Here is a 23681-nt window from a genome sequence, read left to right as displayed (position 1 = left end):
GCCAGTTGTTTCACCTCTCTGGGCCTCATCTTCCAGGTCTGAGAAACAGGGCTTAACAGCGCCCAGCACCTTCTTCCTGCAATCATGGCAGCCTTCTCTCTGTTCAGACCTCCAAGCTTGCTCTGCTGCAGGCCCTTTGCATTCTTGGCCCCTGCTTCTGGGAGTGTCCTTCTGCCAGCAACTCCTGGCACCTGCCAACCCCTTCTTGTCACTCTTCTCCTTTGAGGGACTTCCTCTCGTCTCCTAATAGTACTTCTCCAGCCCGGAAATTGGCCTGTTTCACTTCCTCCAAAGCACTGGACAGTAACTGACATTTTGTCATCGACTTTTGTTTCCACGAGACTGGAGGGGACTTAAAGGTGAAGAATTTGTCTCCTCTGTCCTGTGTCACTGTGGCATGAAGCCATGGAAAATGCCTGCAGCCCACCATCCTGGGGCCAGATGTGAACTGATGTCCCTTAGCACTGTCCAGGTAACCCGAGGTCAGTGGCTCATTCTCATTTGTTAAAGGGTGGGGTGATGCCCACATCTTTCCCAGGGGATGTAGACAGCAAAAAGCAAGAAGGCTAGCCCTAACCTCCTCCATCTCTTCTGGCTTTGAGAGAAACTGAGGCTGAACATGGACACGCAAGCCTGATTGCTGACCTTCCCATGCCAGCCTCTCACCTTCCGGGGCCCTGCCTCAGGATCCTGGAGAGAGGCAGGACCATCTCCCCATTGGCCCACTTTAGGTTTGGTTGGTAGGGGTGTAGGGGAGGGCCAGGGAGAAGTCAGAGGGCCTGAGAGCATTAAGCCCAAGTAGGGGGCCATCTGTGTGTCACGATGGGTGACCCAGGCTTCGGGTCATTCACCCCCTTGCTATTCCAAACACTTTGGGGAACCCTGTTCCGTGGTTCCGGGAGCTGTCCTGGGGGAAGCCTCCTCACACGGGGGTTAAGAGTGTTCACCCATCCACCCCTGTGAGAGACCCTCTACAGCCTGCCTCACTCACGTGCCCCGCCTGGAAGGGTCTCCTTGGAGGTACAGGCCTCTGGGCTCTCGCCTGACACAGAGCTTCACACAAATCACACAAATGAGCAGGAGCCCACCCTGAGCAGGAGGCAAGCCTGGGAGTGCATGGCTAGCATCCCCCCTCCTGGGTTCCACCAGATGTCCTGTGTATTTGACAACCGACAGACGTGATCAGGGCCAGGAGAAATCCTCAGGCTAGTCTGACGGGGGACAAGGCCCTTCCTGGCAGGGTGGGCGGCTCTCGCCCTTTGGTTTGGTACCTGGAAAACTGGCCAGCCACAAGGGAGTGTGGACACAGGAAGACCCACACCAGCTGGAGCTCCCTCAGGCCAGAGGCAGAGAGCTGAAGCTGGGTAAGGGGTTGAGATACTTGGTTCCCCCCACAACAAAACTGGGGGGAGGTGGGAGTTAGAGGACAAGAGAGGGAGAGAAGAGCTGCGCAGTACCCAGCTGGCACATGGTCGCCCTCTGCCGGGCACACGGGCTCACTGCATCAAGAAGGCAGGCCTCTGCGAACAGATGGCAGAAACAAGGTCCTGGCAAAGCAAACTTTATTGTAGCCCTGAGGCTGGAGTTTCCCTCCAGGTCCTGCTGAAAATTGCGTTGGGCTGAGGGTCTCTTGTGTCGCTCCTAATAGCTCCATCCCATTCAGACTCAGATGGAGAGAGGCTGGTGGTGGGGGGAACCTGCAGAACGTGCCAAGGAAGGAAGGCCAGCCTGCACGGTGCTCTAGCTGGCTCTCCCTCGGTCACTGCAGCCAGGACCCTCCTGGCCCCTCATTTCTTGGATCCGGGCTTTTTAGGTTTGAATGTGGGTTTGGCCTACAGAGAGAAGGGAGGGTGCCCATGTCCCACTCCCTCCATCTGCTCGTCTCGCCCCCCACCCCTTCTTCTGATACTCACCTTTTTCACAGGACTCTTGTCTTTAAGACTGGATCTGGAATTGGGTGGGGGTGGAGCAGGGAGGAGGGAGTGGGTGGGAAGGAGAGAGTGTTCAGCCTGACACCAGTAGCACAGACCGTCTTCGTGCCCACTGGGAGAGTTGGGAGCTGCAGAATTCACCTCTCCACCTGTCACCTGCCGGGGACCACTCTGACTCGCTCTTATTCTAAATAACATGTCTTGTTCTTCTCAGGCGTCCATCTGCTTTCTTTTTTCAATCACAAATAGGTCCTTTTCATCATAAAAGTAATGTTTAACTAAGTGCCACAAAATATAGCAAATAGAGATTAAGTTACTTATTTTATTTCCCTACCAGTATTAACATTTTGGTGTGTTTCCTTTTGGGCTTTTTGCTTTGTTTTCTTCTAAAAACATGTGAAATAACATGAAAGTGGCTTACTATCCTATCTTTTTTAATTCTATAAACACTTCCCAGTATGCTATATTCTTCATAGACATTAGGTCACATTCCATTGGGAAAATGTGACATAGCTTAATTCGCTAGTACATTGGTTAACATTTAGAATGCTTCCATTTTTACTACTACTTAAATAATGCCTATCTCGGTGCCTATCATTTTACAAAATCCCATATTTTGGATGGATCTTTGGGAAGGAATCGCCATAGTGGAATTTGATCAGAAGGTAAGAATACTTTCATGCTTTTCCAGGAGGTGTGGCAGCCGGCAGGGGACTCGTACCCGTGTGTACACAGGCCAGGCCCTTTCTGGCCCCATGCACCCCTGCTACAAGATTTTGGCCAAGTTAATAGATGGAAAAAGTTACCTCACTGCCTCCTCTTCTTTTTCCACCTTTTTTTTCTGGGAACCAAACAGTGGTGTTGGGCCAGTTAGGGTGGGGCCCAGGGTCAGAGCGGATGCCCGTGGGGCACCTGGGCGGAGCACCCAGGCTGAGCAACTGGCAGCCCTGCCTAGGCTTCGGCACAATCAGGCACACTCCGTGCAAAAGACCTGGCTGGGTTTCTGAGGAGCCTCTGGGGGTCCCTTCCCTCACCTTGGCAATGCTTGTCTGCTTCTGGAATGCCGGCCTCTTGACTTGTTTAACAGGGGTGTTCTCCTCTAGGGACACATCTACATCATCATTGTCGTCGTCGTCGTCGTCGTCATCAACCTCCTCGCTGTCACCTTCCTCTTCTTCCTCCTCCTCCTCCTCCTCTTCTTCCCAGGGTAGGTCTGCATGGAAAGGGGGCAGGGCCTCGGAGCTCGGGGTCTCCACCTAGCTCCCATTCCGTGCCATGGGTCTTGTTCTCAGAGCTGCCCTGGGGAAGCCGGCACCTGCTGCCACCTCAAGACCCTTTCTGGCCTGACAAAGTGGAGGCTTGGGTGGGGTGAGGGGTCCAGAAGCCCAGAGGGCTGGGGTGGCAGGGGAAGCAGCCAGCTGTGGTTCTGGCTGGGAAGGAGCCAGAGGAGGGCGAGGGTGGGCAGAGGGAGCAGCTCAGGAATGCAGACCTTATCCTGAAGGAAGCAGAGGCTGCCAGGGGCTTGGGGTAGGACAGTGCCCTGAGGGAGGAGGGACAACTGGACAAAGGAGGCTATGAAGGGAGTCAGCAGCTGCCTTCATAGGGAGCTGGGCTGGCTGGGGCCCATATTTCTCTCCCAGCTCCATGCTTCATGGCAGCTAACCAAGTGCGGGTCGTACTCGGCATCATGCAAACTTGTTCCTGAATATCCCGTGTATCCCTCCCAACTGCTCTTTGAAGATGAGACCAAGTACACCCCACCTTCATGCTATAGGCAAGGGGACTGTGGCCCAGAGGCGCCGGCGGGTAAAGGAGGACTTCCAGTCCAGATGACTGGCGATCATGCTGCCTTTGGGGATTTTTGCCAGTAATTCCAGAATCCCCCGAGCACTGGAGTGCCTCTTCCCTCCTTGGCCCTGTGTGAGGCATAGCACTCTGAGACTTTCCCGGGGTCCAGGATCTGACTTACTGTAACGTTCCTGGCCACTGAGGAACACAGGTCCAGAGCCAGCCCGCAGCTGGAAAGTGACTGGAGGAGAAAACTCCAATCCCATGAAGACAACCTGCAGGGGGAGAGATAACGAGGGCAGGAGCAGAGAAGATGGGCTGGCTCAGCTCTGGCAGCTGCCTGCCGGCTGGTCTCTGACAAAAACACTCAGAACGGATCCCCCAGACACCAACTAGACACACTGGGCCTCACTGTGTCATCAGCCCCTTCCTGTTGAGGTGGGTTCTGTCGGAGGAGAATGGGAATCTGATAAACCCGTTCTTGTTAAAGATCCCAGACAGGCTTCCAAACTGAGGGGCCACTGTTCCATAGAGAATCCTGCCTGCTACTGAGTATCCCCCAAATTCTTATGTGAAGCCCTAACCTCCAGTGTGAGGGTATCTGCAGGTGGGGCCTTCGAGAGATAATTAGGATTAAATGAGGTCATGAGAGCTGAGCCCTCAGGATGGGATGAGTGTCCTTGTAAAGGAGACCAGAGCATTCCCTCTGTCGCTGTCTCTCTGCTATGGGAGTTCAGATAGCAGGCAGCCACCGGCAAGCCAGGAACAGGGTCCTTCCCCAAATCTGACCATGCTGGCACCCTGGTCTCAGACTTCAGCCTCCAGAAACTGGGACAAAATAAATGTCTGTTGTTTAAGCCCCTCACTCTGTGATATTTTGTTAGAGCAGCTCACCCAAATAAGACACTGACCAAATGGGAAAAGCAGACACTAGGTGGTATGTACAGTACCAGCAGTGTGGATGTATGTGCGAATAAGTTAGATTTCTCTTAAGTGTGAACTACAATTTTCAGTGCACAGTATAATATTTTTTTCCTTACACTTCTGCAAACTTATCAAATTTTCTGGAGTATTGATGATGATACTCCTATTTACTGATAGCCTACTATGTGCCACGCCCTAGGCCAAGCATTTTATGGGCTTTATCCATTGAGCCCCTCCTGACAGTCCCACAATGGAGATGTCCTGACTTCACAGAGGAGGGAACGAAGGAGGCTTCGGGAGAGGAATTTAGAATTCTGAGCTAAGACGGGAAGGAGATAAGTGAAAACTGAAACTCTGCAACCAGCAACACCTTTAAATGTTGGATAAAATGTGCTCCAATGTTTTCATTGCATGGCTGCATAGTAAGACAGAAGGAAGGGGTCCCGTGCACCAGAAATGAAGGTGCAGTGTGTGCAGGGGCCGAGCGCAGCTGAGGGGGGATGGGCCTGAAAAGAGCTCTGGCCTGGAGTTCGTTTGCCTAAAAATTACTTACTTATTTGCTAGAGAGAGAGGCAGGCAGAGGGAGAAGCAGGCTCCCCACTGAGCAGAGAGCCTGATGTGGGGCTCCATCCTAGGATCCTGGGATCATGACCTGAACCGAAGGCAGACGCCTATCCCACTGAGCCACCCAGGTGCCCAATGACCTTGGGTTTTAACACAAACTCATGGATAGGAGACAGGGCCTGGGCTCAAGAAAGGAGTGCTGTCACGGAGCCTGCTGAATGGAGGCTAGGACCCTCCAAGGGTTGTACCTCAATAAAAAGCTCCAGGGACAGGGTGAGGTGAGGAGACTCCAGAATTCCAAACCCACCTACCAGGAACTCCTCCTCCCCCTACCACTGATGGAAGGAAATGCAAAAGGGATAAAAGAAGTCTCCTGTGAGAACCCAAAACCCCAAGGCTGTACCTCTCACTCACACAGAGTTTGAATTCACTTGGTGAGTACTGCCTAGTCAAGAAACTTGTCTAAAATCCCAGGCTGGTGACAGTCCTGGGCAAATGGCAGACACAAATGCAAAACTATCCCCTTGGGACACTGTCAATTTTCTTCACATGGAATCCTTTCAGAAAAAAAAAGACCCTGAAGACATCTCCCCATCTAAAATTACAAAACATTTTTCCTCTTTCTCTGCCATTCCCTCTGGTTGTACTCTCTGGCTCTCTATCTCTCTGTCAACTAAATAACATCTTTTTTTAAAAAAATTATTTATTTATCAGAGAGAGGAATAGAAAGAGCACAAGGAGGCAGAGAGAAGCAGGCTCCCTGCTGAGCAAGGAGCCTGATGTGGGACTCCATCCAGGACCCTGGGATCATGACCTGAGCTGATGGCAGATGCTTAACCAACTGAGCCACGCAGGCAACCCAATAAATAACATCTTTAAAATTACAAAACAGACAATACACAATCCCATTAGAGTGAGCAGAAGGAAATAAAATGACGACAGACCAGCACAGGCAAGAACCTGAATCAAAAGAATAACAATCTAAACAATTGTGAAACCAGATCGATAAAAGTCAAATAAACAAAAATAGGAACCAGAACCATGAGAAGAGGTATTAGGAGAAATAGAAAGAACCAAATGCCCCTTCTAGACTGAACAAAGGGTTAAAAAGCAGAATAAACCAGCTGAAATAAGGATCAGTAAAATGGAATTATGCTGTGAAGAAACTGCCCAGTACCCAGCAGAGAGACAAACAAAATATGAAAGAGAACCTGAGAGGTATGGAGGACACAATGAGCAGATCCAACACGCGTCTATTCACAGTAAAGGACTAGAAGCAATGGAGTCAATACACAGAGCAATAACCAAGAGCTTCTAGAAACCATCAAGGACATAGATCCTCACATCCAGAAAACCTACGTCCTGAACAGATAAATAAAAACAAATGTACACCTGAACATGCCATAGTGAAATGGTGGAAGCAAAAACAAAGAGTTCATCTTAAAATAAACCAGAGAGGAAACACAGATTTCCAAAAAAGGAACAATAACCAGACTGAAGGTTTTGACAGCAACGTCAAAAAAGAGAAGAGAATGTCATCCTCAAAGTTTTGAGGGAAACTACCTCTCTATGTAGAATTATACACAGCTAAACTATGATGAAGGGATGAGTAAAACAAAAGATATTTCCAGGCAAAGCCCAAGTAAGTTCACTACTCCCAGACCTACTCAATGAGGTCTCAAAAAAGATGATAATTAACTCATGCAGCCACTCTGGAAAACAGTATGGAGTTTCCTCCTGTTCCTTAAAAACAATATGAAGGTACCCTATGACCCAGCAACTGCACTACTAGGTATTTATCCAAAGGATGCAAACATAGTGATCCAAGGGGCACGTGCACCCCAATGTTTATAGCAACCATGCCCACAATTGCCCAACTATGGAAGGAGTCCAGATGTCCATTGGCAGATGAATGGACAAAGAAGAGGTGGTACAGAAAGGAGACAAACCATAAGAGACTTTTAATCTTAGGAAACAAACTGAGGGTTGCTGGAGCGGGGAGGGGTTGGGGAATGGGGTAAAACTGGGTGATAGGCATCGGGGAGGGTATGTGTTGTAATGGGTGCTGGGTGTTGTGTAAGACTGATGAATCACAGACCTGTACCCCGGAAACAAATAACACATTCTATGTTAATCAACTGAAATTAAAAAAGAAAAAAAAAAAAAGAAGAGGTGGTACACACACACACACACACACACACACACACACACACAGGAATATTACTTGGTCATCAAAAAGAATGAAATCTTGCCATTTGCAATGACAGGGATGGAGCTAGAGGGTATCACGCTAAATGAAATAAATGAGTCAGAGAAAGACAAATATATGATTTCATTCATATGTGGAACTTGAGAAACAAAACAGATGAACATAGGGGAAGGCAAGGAAAAATAAGATAAAAACAGGAAGGGTGGCAAACTTAAGAGACCCTTAACTCTAGGAAACTGAGGGTTGCTGGAGAGAACGTGAGTGGGGGTATGTGGTAAGTGGGTGATGGGCCTTAAGGAGGGCATGTGATGTGATGAGCACAGGGTATTATATGCAATTGGCAAATCACTCCATTCTACCCCTGAAACTAATAATACACGATATGTTAACTAAATCAAATTTAAAGATTTTTTTTTTTTTTAAAGAGGGCAACTACATGGGGAAGGAAGAAGTGGATACGAGCAGCAGTGGTGAGCAAGCAAGTTGGTCAACAAAGAAAAATCCAAGTAAGCATCACTGTAAAACAAATCACACTAGTATTGACTAGTATCGAGTGGTTTAAAACAAGCTGCAACTAAGACTCTGCATGGTAACAGGTAAGTTAAGAAGAGGGTAATCAGAAAATCTCCCTGGACTGTTTTGGGGCGGGGGGGATAAAATATTAATTTTAGACTAATCATGCATGATTGTTAAAAAATTAAGAATCAATACAAGTTAGAATGAGATTCAACAGCTTCCAAACCAATAGAAATGGGGAAAAGAAACCTTAATCTCATAAAAGACAGGAAAAAGAGAAAAAAGAAAAACAAAACATGAAAAAGTAAGGAATACAGAATCACAAAGTACATGTTACAAATAAACCCAAGTATATCAGCATCACAGTAAACATAAACAGACTATATTGGCCAGACAGATTAACATAAAACATAGTTACTTACTGCATATAAGATACATGCCTAAAACATAAGCACATAGAAAGATTGAAGAAAAGATATGGAAGCATACACAGCAGGTGTGGCAGAGGCTTCTCATGCCTAATGCAATATACATTCTTCCTTTTTTTCAAATAGTATCAGTGCCCTGATACTGTTCAAATACTGTACCTACCAAAGACCGTATTCCCCAGTTTCCTGTGTAGTTGGCTGGGATGATGTCACTAATTTCTGGACAAGCAGAATTTGGTGGATGGCGCTTGTGTGAAGACTCCTTAAGAGGTAGACAGAGAACTGAGAAAAGCCCCTTTGGTCTCCTCCTGTTTCTTCTCACCTATTACCCTAAATGCAGAAGTGAGAGCTGGAGCTGCAGCAGCCTTTTTGGATTGTAAGATGATCCTGAGGAAGGAAGTTTTGAAACAAGGTGAGAAGAAAGAGAAGAGAGTCTTTGGTGAACATGGAACCATCTTACCAGCCTTGTACTGCCTATCTCTGGATGTCTTCTATCCAAGACAGAAATTAATCTTGAGTGTGTTTGAGTCCCTGTGCTTGGGTATCTGTTATTGCAAGCACACCTATTTAAAACAAAAATGAAGTGAGATGTACCACTTAGGGAGGGATGCTGGCAATGACCGAGGCTGTGTATGTGTGGGGGTATGAAGTATATTCCTTTCGATTTTATTGTATACCTAAAACTGCTAAAAAAATAATAAAATCCTTATAAAAATGAAGCTAGTTGTATTTGTTAGGACTAGGTTTGATAACAAATAGCAGAAAACTCAATGCCACTGGCTTACATAACAGAGAAGCTTGTTTCTTTGTCAATGAACTAAACCTGGATATAAGTGGTCAGCTGCGGGTATACTGGTCTTCAATCACCAGGGATTTAGGCTCTTCCTATTGTGTTACACCACCATATTTAGTACATGGCTTCTACTTTCTGTCCCAGGATGGCTGCTCATTCTAGCCATCACATCCATATTCCAGCCAGCAGGGAGGAGGAAGGGATAAAAACAGTCATGTGATCTCTCTCTAAGGACACTTTACCACTTCTGCTTACATTCCATTGGCCAGAACTTCATGGCCATGCCTTATTCGCAGTAGCTGGTAGCCAGCTAAAAGTCATGAATTCCATTACTACAGAATAAAGGAAAATGGATATTAACAGGAAATTGGAAAACAAATAAATAGCAGATGATGTAAGCTTGAATTCAATAAGCATTTTTGGGGATAAAGAACTAATATTAGTTTATCAGGAAGATAATTCTGTTAATCATACGGCCCAACAACACAGTCTAAATATACATAAGACTACAGCTACAGTATCAAGACAGTGTGGTATTGGAAGGAGAGATACAAAGATCAATGAAACAAAAGACCTAGAAATAGTCCCACACAGACACATGCAACTGATCATTGATAAAGGCGCGCAACTGGTTAAAGGGAGAGAGGAGAGTTTGTTCCATGAATGGTGCCGGAGCAACCAGACACCCATAGGTAAAGAGATGAAGCTTGACCTAAACTCCACAACTTCTACCATAATTACTTCTAAACAGATCATGGGCTGAAGTATAAAACAGGAAACTATAAGACTTTTGGACAAAAACCATAGAAAGTCTGTGATTTTGGAGCAGACTAAGAGTTTTCAGACTTTCTAATAGCAAAAGTCATACAAGGAAAACTGGTAAGATAGGCCTCATCAAAACTAATTTTGTTCTATAAAAGTTCATTGGAAGGGATAAAAAGACAAGTCACAGATTGGGGAGAAAATATTTGCAAACCACAGACTTGACAAAGGACAAGTGTCTAGAATCTATAAAGAACTAGCAGAACCCAACAGTAACAAAACAATCCAAGTAAAAAATGGGCAAAAGACATGAACAGACATTTTATTGAATACAGAGATGGCAAATAACAAATAAATACGACAAGGTGTTTGGCCTCATTAGCCATTAGGGAAATGCAACTCAAAAGCACCGTGACATACCAAGACACACATTTTAGAATGGCTAAAGACAGAAAGAGTGACAACATTAAATGTTGGTGTTGATGCAGAAAATGGCAATCACTCATGTAAATGGTACAGCCACTTTAGAAAACAGTTTGGCAATATAGTTAAGTAAGCAGGAAACCACCATATGACCCAGAAGTTGTACTCAAGGGAATTTATCCCAGAGAAGGGAAAAGTTACACTTACATAAAATTTTTTACACAAATGTTCATAGCAGCTTCATTCATAACTGCCCCAAAGTGGAATCAGCTCAGTTTTTCCACAGATGAATGGTTGAGCTGTGGCACAGTGAGAGCACGGAATACTACTCACCAATAAAAAGAATACACAAACAATTTGGATGAAACTCCAGATTATGCTGAGAAAAAACAAACAAAACAAAACAAACAAAAAAAATCGCCTGTTCAAAAAAAGTTACATGTGTATACCATTTCTAGAACAAAAACTGTAGAAATGGAGACTAGGTTGGTGGTTGCCAGAGGATAGGGACAGAACAGGAGGCAAAAGGGAGGTGGGTGTGGTTATAAAAGGTTAATATGAGGGATCCCTGTTGTCTCCCCTGTCCCACATTGGTGCTAAATATATGAACTTAGGTGATGAAATTGTACTGAACAAGATGGCTTGATTGTATCAATGCCTATACCTTCATTTCAATGTTAGATTACAGTTTTGCAAAATGTTACTTGGGGAAAACTGGGCAAATATATAGGGATATCTCTGTATTATTTCTTACAGTTATATGTAAATCTACAATTATAAAAAAACTTTTCAACTGAAAAATAAACATCTATAAAATAAATAATAAAATTATAAGAGGAACCCACTGGAAATCCGCAATCATAAGAGGGAGGTTTTTTTATTATTATTATTATTTTTTTAAAGATTTTATTTATTTATTTGACAGAGAGAGATCACAGGTAGGCAGAGAGGCAGGCAGAGAGAGAGAGGAGGAAGCAGGCTCCCCGCTGAGCAGAGAGCCCCATGCGGGGCTCGATCCCAGGACCCTGAGATCACGACCCGAGCCGAAGGCAGAGGCTTTAACCCACTGAACCACCCAGGCACCCCATAAGAGGGAGTTTTAAACACAAATTATTTTGGTAATTGATAGATTGGGGAGACAAAATAGGTAGGTTTGAACACAATTAATAGACTTGTAATTGGACTCCCCAAGAGAGAAGTGAGGACATGTTTATAAAAAAATAAAAAAATAATTTAAAAAATTAAAAAAAAAATAAAGGCACAGTAAGATTTTAAAAAAAAAGAGAGAGAAGTGAGGAGCAGAAAAAAGTATTTGCATAATAATGGCCAAAAATTTTCCAAATTTGATGAAAACAACAAACCCACAGATTTAAGAAGTTCAAAGAACCTCAAGGCATTTTATAAATTGTTCCAAACCTGTGATGAGGATAAAATCTTAATGCAGCCAGAGGTAAAAAAAAAAAAAAAGACACTGCATAAAGAGGAATTTCTGAAGATAAGGATGCTAGATTTCTCCAAATTATGCAAGCTAGAAGGCCAATGGAGCCATGTTATTAAGTGTTGAAGGCAAAAGTGTCAACCTAGAGCTCTACACAAAGTTTACCAGAAATGGTAAACATAACAATGTTTTATTCTAATTTCTAATCTCTTTAAAATACAGACTGTCTAGGGGCGTCTGGCTGGTTCAGTCAGAAGAGTGTATGACCCTTGATCTTGGGGTTGTGAGTTCAAGCCCCATGTTGGGTGGAGAGGTCACTAAAATAATAAACACTTAAGGGATGCCTGGGTGGCTCAGTCGGTTAAGCCTCTGACTGTCGAGCTCAGCTCAGGTCTTGATCTCAGGGTCGTAGGTAAAGTATTAACAATGTAGTGTGGGATTTATAGCATATGTGGAAACCAAAGTTATTACAATAATAGCACAAAGGATGGGAAATGAGAAATGAAGTGTACTGAAGCAAGATTTTCATATCATTCATGAAGTGGCATAATTCTATTTGAATATAGACTATTGTAATTTAAAGATGCATCTATAAATTCTAGAGCAACCACAAAAAAGATAATAAAGAGAGGAGATCTATCTAAGAAACCAATAGTGGAGATGAAAATGTAATCATAAAACCCACTTAGCTAACCCAAAACAAGGCCAGAAAAAAAGAAGAAAGGAACACAGACAGGACAAATAGGAAGGCCCGTATCAAGACAATAGGTTAAAATCCAGCCTTGTTGATAATTATTTTAAATATTAACAATCCAAATACTCTAATTAAAAGGCAGGGATGACTAGATTGGCTAAATAAGAAAGATTCAATTATATGGTAACTAAAGGGAACCTACTTTATAGAGAGATATGGAAGTTAAAAGTAATATGACAAAATTAAAAAAAAATAGGAAAAATTTAGCACAAACAGTAATCAAAAGGGAGCTAGAGGCTCTAATCAGACCAAGTAGACTTCAGAGTATTTACCCCAGATAAAGAGTGGCATTTCATTTTAAAGGGATCAACTAATCAAGAAGCTATAGCAATCTTAGTATATGTGCCTAATAAAATAACTTCAAAATACATGAAGTAAAAACTGATAATTGATAGGAGAAATGACAAAAGCACAGACAGTCCTTTCTTAGTAGCAGATCAAGTAGACAGAAGATGAGTAAGGATACAGAAGACTCCAACAAAATTACCCACCAGCTTGCTATAACTGACAGTAACAAAGCAATACATACAACCACAGAACAAACATTCTTTGAGAATTAAGGAACTATTCACCAAACTAGATGTTATAGGTCATAAAAGTCAGAAATGATATACAGAGAGATTTCCTCAGACCACAATGAGATAGAACTAGAAATCAATGAGAGAATCTGAAGAAGAAAACTATAAAATAATTTAAATGGAATGAAGATGAAAACTGTACTTATCAACATTTGTGGGATGAAGTCAGAAAGGTGCTTAGAAGGATATCAAAGCATGAAATGGTTGTATCAGAAAAAGACCAATTGTCTAAAAAAAAGTCAATAATATAAAATTCTGCTTTAAAAAACTAGAAGAAGAACAAATTAAAACCCAAATAGACAGAAGAAAGGAAATAAAGAACAGAGTTTAATAAAATTCAAAAGTGGGTAAACAACAGAGAAAAGTTGAGACCGAAAGCGGGTTCCTGAAAAGATGGATAAAAATATTAAACCTGTAACCAGACTGTACAAGGAAAATGGAAAGACACAAATTGCCATTATCAGGAACAAAAGAATAGAGTTTACTACAAATTTTCCAGAAAAGGAATGGAACATTATGGACAACTCGATGCCAATGAATTTGACAACTTGATCAAAATGGAAAAATTCTTTGAAAGACATAAAGCTCTCTTAAGAAAAAACAACCCACTATGTCCTACATCTATTAAAGAAATTTAAGTTGTAGTTAACCAGATTGCTTCACACATGAGTTCTACCAAAATATTTAAGGAAAAAAAAATAAAAACCAAATTTCTATGAACTATTTCAGAGAACAGGAGAGTATCTTCCTTCTCATTTTATGAGGTCAGCATTACCCTAATGCTAAAACCAGACAGAAACAAGAAATGACAAGAAAACCGCAGTTCAATGTTGCTCATAAATATAGAACAAATACCTTTTTTAAAAAAGATTTTAAACAATCTCTATACTCAACAGTATACTCAACTCAGCCTTAAACTCACAACCCTGAGATTAAGTGTGGCATACTCTACTGACTGAGTCAACCAGGCGCCCCAATGCAAATATCCTTAATAAGATATTAGCAGATGGAATTCAGCAATAGATAAAACTGTACATTCCTGGGATAAGTCCCAATAAATATAATGATATATTTATTGTCCTTTTATGTATTGCTGGCTCAGTCGGTAGAGCATGTCACTCTTGATCTCTGGGTTGTGAGTTTGAGCCCCATGTTAGGCATGGAGCATACCTAAAATTTAAAAAAATTGTGAGAAATAAAATTTGAGGGATGCCTGGGTCGCTCAGTGGGTTAATCCTCTGCTTCAGCTCAGGTCATGGTCTCAGGGTCCTGGGATCGAGTCCCACATCGGGCTCTCTGCTCGGCTCTCTGCTCAGCTCTCTGCTCTGCTCCCTCCTCTCTCTGCCATCCTCTCTGCCTACTTGTGATCTGTCAAATAAATAAATAAAAATCTTAAAAAAATTAAATTTCGAGGTGCCTGGGTGGCTCAGTCAGTTGGGCGTTTGCCTTTAGCTTGGGCCACCCAGACGCCCCTAAAATATTTTTTTAAAGATTTTATTTATTTGAGAGAGAGCATGAGAGCGCACACAGGAGGGAGCATGAGCAGGGAGGGGCAGAGGGAGAGGATCTGAGAATATGAACCAGACTCCACACGGAGCCTGGAGCCAGATGCAGGCTTGAAGCTATGAATGTGAGATCTTGACTTGAGCTGAGATCAGGAGTGGGCACTTAACTGTGCCCCACCATTTGCATACTTTATACTGCACACAAAAAAGGGGCACCTGGGGCTGAGTGGGTTAAGCCTCTGCCTTCAGCTCAGGTCATGATCTCAGGGTCCTGGAATCAAGCCCTGCATCGGGCTCTCTGCTCAGCGGGGAGCCTGCTTCCCCCTCTCTCTCTGCCTGCCTCTCTGCCTACTTGTGATCCCTGTCAAATAAATAAATAAAATCTTAAAAAAAAAAAAAAGAACTCAAAATGGGTCAAAGACTTAACTCGAAGAGCTAAAGCTATAAAACTTCTAGAAGAAAACATAGAAGCAAATTTTCATGACCTTGGATTAGGTGACGGTTTCTTAGATTCAAAGCCAGAAGCACAAGCAACAAGATAAAACATATAAATTGGACTACATCAAAATTAAAAACTTTTGTGCTGCAAATGATATCATTGAGAAAGAAGACAACTCAGAAAATGGGAGAAAAATATTTGCAAATCATCTGATAAGGGGCTTATATGCAGACAATATAAAAACCTCATGTGATTTAAAGAAGACTAATATTAAATACCAAACTCAAATGCAATTTTAAAAAATGAAAAAACACCTGAGTAGACAATGCTCCAAAAAAGATACAGAAATGACCAATAAAAACATGAAGAGAGCTTCAATGTCATTAGGTAAAGCAAATCAGAACCGCACTGGGGGCACCAGGGTGGCTCAGTCGGTTAAGCATCCCATAACTCTTAATTTCAGCTCAGGTTATGATTTTGGGGTCCTGGGACCAAGCCCCATGTCGGTCTCCATGCTCAGTGTGGAGTTTGCTTGGTCTTCTCCCTCTGCTCCTTCCCCTGCGCTCTCTCTCAAATAAGTATATAAATAAACTCTTAAAAAAAAAACAACCATGTTGAACTGCCAGTCCATACCCGATAAAACGAGTAATCAAAATGACAGACAATAAGGAGCATTGAAAGGATGTGGGAAAATCGGAATCCTCCCACCTGTGAAATGGTGCAACTACTTTGGAAAAGACTCTGGCAGTTCCTCAAAAAGTTCTATACGTCAAGCCGCCATGTGACCTGGCATTCACGCCCCTACGTATATCCTCGAGAGAAATGAAAATATAGGTTCATCCAAAAATTTGTACATGAATGTTCACAATAGCATTCATAATAGGTAGAAATAAATTCCATAAACTGCTGAGTGGATGACTGAGATGTGGGATGGTCCAAACAGGGGATATCATTTGGCAATTAAAATAAGGACTGTTACATGCTATCGCGCAGATGAACCTTAAAAACATAGTCTTCTGTGAAAGAAGAAGCAGTCACAAAAGACCACACACTTTATGATTCGTATGAACTGACCAGAACAGGCCAATCTAGAGGGACAGAAAATAGATTAACAGTTGCCTAGTGCTGCAGGGGTAGGGGATGGGGAGTGACTGCTGGTAGGTATGGAGTTACTTTTTGGGGCGATGAGAATGTTCTAAACTAAGACTGTGATGGTCACACCACCCTTAATTTACTAAAAACTATCTGATTGTACCTTAATAGGTGAAGCTTATGGTACACGAATTATCTCTCAATAAATACATTAATGCAATGTTTGGCAGCACCCAAAATCATGCAGTATGTTGGGGTAGATTTTACAAAGTGTGTACATGACCAGTTCCTTGAACACTCCAAAATATTAGTAGCAAAGGTTAAAGTTACATTAACGACATATGCTAGGCTGAAAAATGAAAGACTTAGAGAAGCATATGTTCAATTATTAATGACTCAAAATTGTTATGATGCCAATTCCCTTCAAAAAAGTCTATATACTCAATACAATCTCCATCAAAATCCCAACAGATGATTTTTAAAGAAAGCCTATGGCATCTGGGTGGCTCAGTTGGTTAAGCCACTGCCTTCAGCTCAGGTCATGATCCCAGAGTCCTGGGATGGAGCCCCATATAGGGCTTCCCCTGCTCTGCAGGGAGCCTGTTTCTCCCTCTCCCTCTGCCTGCCACTCCCCCTGCTTGTGCGCTCTGTCAAACAAATAAATAAAATCTTAAAAAAATATTAGGAAAGAAAGCCTGTTTTGAAATCTCCATGGAAATGCTCAGGACCTAGAATTGCCAACACAATTTTGGAAAGGAACAACAAAGTTGGAAGACTCATACTAATTTTAAGACTCCCTATAATTCTATGATAACCAAATCACTGTTAGGAGAGTAAAGGTAAAAAAATAAATCAACAAAATAATATAGAAATATACACATACATATATGGGCAATTGATTTACGGCAAAATGCCAATACAATTGTACAGTGAAAGGATAGTCTTTTTAAAAAATGTGGTACTAGAGCACTGGACAGACACTTGGAAAAAAAAGTCTCATTATCTTTACTTTATACCATGTAAAAAAATTATCTTGAAATGGATCATTGACTTAAATATAAGAGCTAAAACAATAGCACTTCTAGAAGAAAATTTAGAAGAAAACATTTGTGACCCTAGTTTAGGTAATGATTTCTCAGGACACCAAAAAAATGAACCATAAGAAAAAAAAATGTCAGGGGCACCTGGATGGCTCAGTCAGTTAAGCATCTTCCTTTGGCTTGGGTGATGATCTCAGGGTCCTGGGATCGAGTCCCTCATCAGGTTCCCTCCTCAGTGATCCTGCTTCTCCCTCTTCCCTTGCCATTCCCCCTGCTCATGCACTCTCTCTAATAAATAAAACCTTTTTTTTAAAAAGGAGAAAAAAATGTCAAATTGGACTTTATAAAATTAAAAACTTGTGCTCTTTGAAAAAACTATTATGAAAAGGCAAGCCATGTACTAAGAGAAAATATTTGAAAAATAAATATATGTATGTATTTTTAAAGATTTTATTTATTATTTGACAGAGAGATAGCAAGAGAGGAAACACAAGCAGGGGGAGTGGGAGAGGGAGCAGCAGGCTTCCCGCTGAGCAGGGAGCCCAATGCGGTGCTCGATCCCAGGACCCCAGGATCATGACCTGAGCTGAAATCAGATGCTTAACCAACTGAACAACCCAGGTACCCTGAAATAAATATTTTTGATAAAAGGCTTGTATCCAAAATATATAAAGAACTACAACTCAATAAGAATAATTCAACCTAAAAATGGGCAAAACATCTCAACAGGCATTTTGCAAAAGAAGATACATAAATGGCCAAAAACCAAGAAGATGGTCAATATCATTAGTTATCAAAGAAATAGAAATAAGAACCACAGTGAGATGCCACTACATACATACTAGAATGGCTAACATTAAGACTGACAATGCAAAGTGTTGGTGAGGATGTGGAACACCAGAATTCTCGTCCACTGCTGGTAGGGATGCAAAATGGTATAGTAATTTGGAAAAACAGTTTGGCAGTTTTGTATAAAGTTGAACATAGACAAGAGGATGGGAGGGGAGAATAAAATTTAATATAGGCTTATCCGGTAGTTCGACTCCTCGGTATTCACTAGGAATGAGAACATATGTGCATACAAATACGCTCAAATGTTCATAGCAGCTTTAGTCATGGTAGTATAAAACTAGAAACTACCCAAATATCCATTAACAAGTGAGTGAATAGATCTTAACAGATATATCCCTTTGTAGAATAGAATATTACTCTGATATAAAAAAGGAGCACCTACTTTTTTTCCAACCAACAACATGGATAAAGTTCAGAACTGTTAGACTAAGTGAGAAGAGCCAGGTACAAGAGAATATGCATTGCCTGATTCCATGGAGATGAAATTCTGAAAGAGGCAGAACTATAGTGACAGAAAGTCGTAGATCAAAGGATGCCAGAGGCAGTGGTAGGTGGAAAGGGCTGACTCCAGAGAGGCATGAGGGAATTTTGGGGGGTGATGGAAATTTTCTCTACCTCAACAGCAGTGGCGGCTCCACTTGTAAAAGGCATTGAGCCCATTGGTGACTCTTACTGCGTATAAATTATATCTCAGTAAAGCAGATATGAAAACCAACTCGGGGGCGCCTGGGTAGCTCAGTGGGTCAAAGCCTCTGCCTTCGGCTCAGGTCATGATCTCAGGGTGCTGGGATCTGAGCCCTGCCTCAGACTCTCTGCTCAGCGGGGAGCCTGCTTCCATTCCTCTCTCTCTGCCTACTCGTGATCTCTCTGGCTGTCAAATAAATAAATAAAAATCTCTAAGACAAAACAAAACAAAAACAAAAACACAACAAAAAAAAAACCAATTCAAAGAAATGGAAACATTGAGACAAATGGGTCCCACACTGTTCACTTCCTTACTCACTCAATCATTCTACATTGGGTTTCCACAGTATAAAAGGCACTGTTTTATAGGCACTGTGGTGAAGGCAGTAAATGAAACAGGCAGTCCTTGCTCTCTTGGAGCTTAGATCCTGGCTGGGGAGAAAGATATGGCACAAATGAAGACTGAGCCAGTGACGGGTCCCATGGGGGAATCAAATGATTATGGAAGGGTAGGAAGAGGGGGTGCTGTTTGTGGTCAGGGAAGACTTCTTCAGTGAGAGGACATATGAGCAAAGGTTGAAGTGGGGGGTATGTGTGTCCTTCTCACGGGATCAGTAAACGCAAGACTCCTAGGAAGGGGTATGTTTGGAATTTTCAAGGTACAGTCAAGAAAGTCAGTGTGGTTTGAGCAGGGTTAAGTGGGGGAGAGTAGCAAAGGTTGAGATTAAGAGAGGTTTCAGCAGGCCAGAACATAAAGGATTTTGGATTTCATTTGAAGTGAAAAGGGAAGCCACGTGGTCTGATTTGTGTTTAAATGAATCCTTCTTAAAGCCCCTGGCTGGCTCAGTTAGAAGAGCCTGCAACTCTTGATCTCAGGGATGTTAGTCCAAGCCCCACACTGGGTGGAGAGATTACTTAAATATTTAAAAAAATTAAAAGCATCCTTCTGGCAGCTGTGCATAGAATAGATCAGGAGTTGGAGAACTTTTATCTGTAGTTATTCGGTAAATACTTTAGGCTTGTGAACCATACGGTTTCTGCGGAGACTACTCAGTTCTGCTGTTACTGAGTGAAAACTGGCATGAATAATATATACATGGAGGTGTGTGGCTGTGTTTCAATAATACTTTATTTACAAAAACAGGCAGTGGGCTGGGTTTAATTCCGTAGTTTGTTGAATCCTGGAATAGACTATAAGGAACCAAGGATGAAGGTAGGTAGACCAGGTTGGAGGCAATAAAATTGAGCAAGAGGTAATGGTCACCTGGACCAGGGTATGGTAGGGAGGTGCTGTGTGGTGGTCAGACTGGATGGTGGATGTCTGAAGGTAGAGCCAACAGGATTTGCTGGCGATATGCAGTGTTTGAAAAGGAAGTTTTTGTCCTGATTAACTGGAAGAGCATTTTTATCCTGGGAGAGGATCGGGTTTGGGGGTAGGGGAAGAGATTATTGATAAAAACCAAGAGATTGGGTTTGTTAAGTATGGGTTATCTCTTAGGTATCAGATACATGGAGCTAGCCAGGGGACCTGGAGCATGAAGGAAAGAGAGTGGGCTTACAGAAATAAATATCAGAGTCTCCATTTGTATAGATGGTTTTGAAACCCCTGGCAATGAATGAGATTTAGGGGAATCTCAGAGATAAAGGGGAAAAAAGTTAGAGGGCAGTTTTACAGATAGGCCTCCAGATGTTCAGGGAGAGAGGATATTGGTCTTACCTTCGCTGTTCTACCACATAGAAGGAGAGAACACTCCATCCCCCTGTTCAGGAGGCTAGTATGCCTTGATACCCAAATAAGATAAGGAGTTTATGGATTAATCTCACTTATGAGTGTGTAAGTTTAAAAAAAGTTTTAATATATTAGCAAAGCAAATCTAGAAGTTTATAGTATGATCAAGTAGTATTTATCTTAGGAATGAAAAGTTGGCAGAATAGTATTCTATTAATATAACTTACCATGTTAACAGGTTAAATAAAGAACCTATTATTACCTGAGTAGAAAAGCATTTGCTAATCATTTATGATTAAAATGAAGAAATCTCAGAGTGCCTGGGTGGCTCAGTTCTTAAGCATCTGCCTTGGGCTCAGGTCATGATCCCAGAGTCCTGGGATGGAGCCCCATACTGGGCCACCTGCTCAGCAGGAAGCCTGATTCTCCCTCTCCCACTCCCCCTGTTTGTGTTCCCTTTCTCGATGCTGAGTCTCTCTCTGTCAAATAAATAAAGCCACTGGGCAGCTCAGTTGGTTAAGCGGCCCACTCTTGGTTTCAGCTCAGGTTATGATATCAGGGTCAGGAGATCCAGCTCTGTGCTCATCATGGAGTCTGCTTAAGATTCTTCCCACCCCACGCTCACACGCACTCGCTCTCTCTCACAAATAAATCTCTCTCTCTCTCTCTCTCTCTCTATATATATATATATATGAACAAAACAAGGACATATACCGCTATATAATCTTACCCAATATTATACTGGAGGTCCTAGACCGTGTAGTTGGATTTAAAAAAGACAAAAAACTGCTATTAACAACGATGATTTGCATAGGGAGCTCAAGATAACTTATTAGAAGTAAGAGAATTTCTGGATACACAGTCAGTATGGAAGTCATCAACAGTGTCCTGTCACCAGTATTAAAAGATTTAAAAATGTGATTTTGAAGAGGGGTTAAACTGGCCCAAGGTCACGCAGCTAGGAAAGGGTGCGCTGGGACGGACATGGGGCTCTCTGCCTCCTACGGCCCGGGCTTTTGGTCAGGGCTACACGGTCTCTGAGGAAGGGCTAACCTGCTGCGGAACGACTGTATCCCCCCTTTGTGTCTGTCCATCCCTACCCAGGAGTTGAGGCCTGAGCAGGCCCTCCTAGCGCGGGGCAGGCAGTCTCCCTAGGTCTGCGGGGAAAGGCTCACCATGGGTAGCACGGAGGCCTGAAGCGAGGCAATGGTGATGGGCTTGGTCTTCTTGTCTTCCTGGCAGGCTGGCGGCAGGATTTCCACGAGGTTCATCTCTTCTTTGGCTTTCTCCCCCAAGCATATCTGAGAGCGGTTGAAGACAAGACAGGCCACCTCAACACCTGAGGGCAGCGGAGGGAAACCCTGGTTCCACCTTCTGGGACCAGAGGGTCCCCCCTGCTCCTCGGCAGCTGTCCAGGTTCCTCCCGGCTGCATCCGACCACCCCTTCTGGTGTGGTGGGGGGGGGGCACCCACCGTACTGAGCAGCAGCTTACAGTCCTGCTTCCCCTCCTTCTGGGCTTTGACCGTGCAAGTCCGCTTCTCCTGGTTTAGCTCACAGCCTGCGAAGGGAGGGGAGCGAGGGGGCCGGGCCGGCTCGCGGAGGGGCTCCCCGTTTCTATCACAACCCCCCACCCCCCGGGTTCGGGAGCCGCCAGGCCCTCATTCACTCACCCCAGAGCATGACCCTGGACTCTCTCTCGGCCGCGCTGCTCGTGCTGCTGAGGTTCATGCCGCCGGTGGCGGGAGCCGGGGTCCCGGCGGCTGTGCGGAACGGGCGTCCCCGGTGAGCCGAGGCCCGGCCCGCATCCCGCGCCCGCATCCCGCCCCGAGACCCCCGCGGGCACAGCTGCGCAGCCCCGGGGCAAGCGGGTCGGGTCGGGTCGGGTCGGGTCGGGGCGCTCGACGCCCAGTCGCCCGGGCCGGGAAGGTAACTGGGGTTACCCGGGGGCCCCCTCGGTGCCGTCGTGATCCCAGCGGCCCTTCCCCAGGGAAGGCGGCTAGCCAGGCGCCTCGCCCGCCCCGCGCGCTGGGTGCCCCCGGCTCCCGCCCTCCAGGCTCCTCCCAGCCCCACCTGAGCGCCGTCGCCCACTGCGGGCTGTTAGGAGGCTCGCGCAGGGCCAGCAGGGCGCCGTCTACTCGGTCTTAAAGGAGAGGCCCTCCTTTCCGCGTTGCGCTCGGCCATCCCTTCCTCCTCCTCCTGCCGAGGCGCACCTGGACCGCTTGTTAAAGCGCAGGGCCAGGTCCCGTCTCCGCTGATTCCCACGGTGGAGGGCTGGGTGGAGCCAAGGCGATTTGCATTTCGAACAGGTCCCCAGGTGAAGTTGCTTGCTGTGGGCCCAGGACCACGCCGGGAGCATCACCTTCATGACCTCTGGGGACTCACTAAGTCCTGCCGGGTGAGACCGCCCAGCTTAGACTTGCTTCTCCACCCCGGTGGGAAGCAGCATTAAGGCTTCTTTACTACTCGTCGCCTTCCTTCCTGCCCTTTCTCTGCCCCCTAGATGTGGGCCTTTTCCAAGGCCAGGAGGGCGGGTCCCCCCACGGTTATGGTTCCCAGAGAAGCGCCCTGTTTCCAAAAGGATGATTTCTCGCATGGTCAGGAAGGGGTGGGAATGAGTTTGGTTACCGTAGGGGCTGCTGTGGCTCACTGCTGTGAGCAATACACCGTGGGACACACTGGACGAGGACCAGTCATTTAACAAACAGCAGTTCACGGGGCGCAGTGCAGCGCTGAAATGTTTGCTTGGGCCCGGTGGGGGTAGTGAAGAGAGGCGGCTTTTCAGCTGACCACATCCCCCTCTGTCTTGCTCATGTGACATCTCTGGGAGCCAAAAATAACCAGGGATCTGATTAAATTTTTATTTCCCTCTCTTTTCCTCCCCCTCCCTTCCTTCCTTCCCTTCCTTTCCCTTATCCCCTTTCTTCCTCTCCTATCTCCTCTCCCCTCCCCTCTTCTCTCCATCCCTCCTCAAAGTATAGTTGCTCTCATTGTATTTTTATCCTTCACTCCCATCCAGGGAACTTCTCACCTACATTTAGGTTCAATGCTTTTCTTTTCTTTCTTTCTTTCTTTTTTTTTTTTTTTTTTTAAAGGATTTTATTTATTTGACAGACAGAGATCACAAGTAGGCAGAGAGGCTTGATCCCAGGACCCTGAGATCATGACCTGAGCCGAAGGCAGAGGCTTAACCCACTGAGCCACCCCAGGCGCCCTGGTTCAATGCTTTTCAAC

At 44.4% G+C, this 23681-nt stretch overlaps 1 protein-coding gene and 1 long non-coding RNA gene across 7 annotated transcripts; one reads left to right on the top strand and one right to left on the bottom strand.

Annotated features, from left to right (window-relative positions):
- Positions 1 to 23: 23 nt before the first annotated feature.
- On the top strand, positions 24 to 9157 carry LOC123388997. Its single transcript, XR_006603517.1, has 3 exons — positions 24 to 482; positions 3035 to 3138; positions 7842 to 9157. It is a non-coding gene; the product is annotated as an uncharacterized LOC123388997 (long non-coding RNA).
- NPM2 (nucleophosmin/nucleoplasmin 2) lies at positions 1546 to 23293 on the bottom strand. 6 transcript variants are annotated; one of them, XM_045069497.1, is made up of 8 exons: positions 22121 to 23293; positions 21923 to 22008; positions 21625 to 21750; positions 3901 to 3994; positions 2966 to 3144; positions 2738 to 2772; positions 1914 to 1947; positions 1546 to 1832 (listed from the first exon to the last, which is right to left on the bottom strand). In XM_045069497.1, the coding sequence occupies exons 1-8, from the start codon at positions 22266 to 22268 to the stop codon at positions 1788 to 1790; spliced, it is 747 nt and encodes a 248-aa protein (XP_044925432.1). In that variant the 5' UTR covers positions 22269 to 23293; the 3' UTR covers positions 1546 to 1787. The 6 variants fall into 6 exon arrangements, 5 of the variants coding, with proteins under 5 accessions (XP_044925432.1, XP_044925430.1, XP_044925429.1 ...); XM_045069495.1 differs by lacking the exon at positions 2738 to 2772 and having other exon boundaries at positions 22121 to 23288; XR_006603515.1 differs by having other exon boundaries at positions 1914 to 3144; positions 22121 to 23292.
- Between the last annotated feature and the right edge of the window lie 388 nt (positions 23294 to 23681).

Source organism: Mustela putorius, unplaced genomic scaffold (genome assembly GCF_011764305.1).
Source record: "Mustela putorius furo isolate JIRA1106 unplaced genomic scaffold, ASM1176430v1.1 tig00003937_pilon_pilon_pilon, whole genome shotgun sequence".
Taxonomy (NCBI): domain Eukaryota; kingdom Metazoa; phylum Chordata; class Mammalia; order Carnivora; family Mustelidae; genus Mustela; species Mustela putorius.
This window is presented reverse-complemented; position numbering and strand designations above follow the sequence as displayed.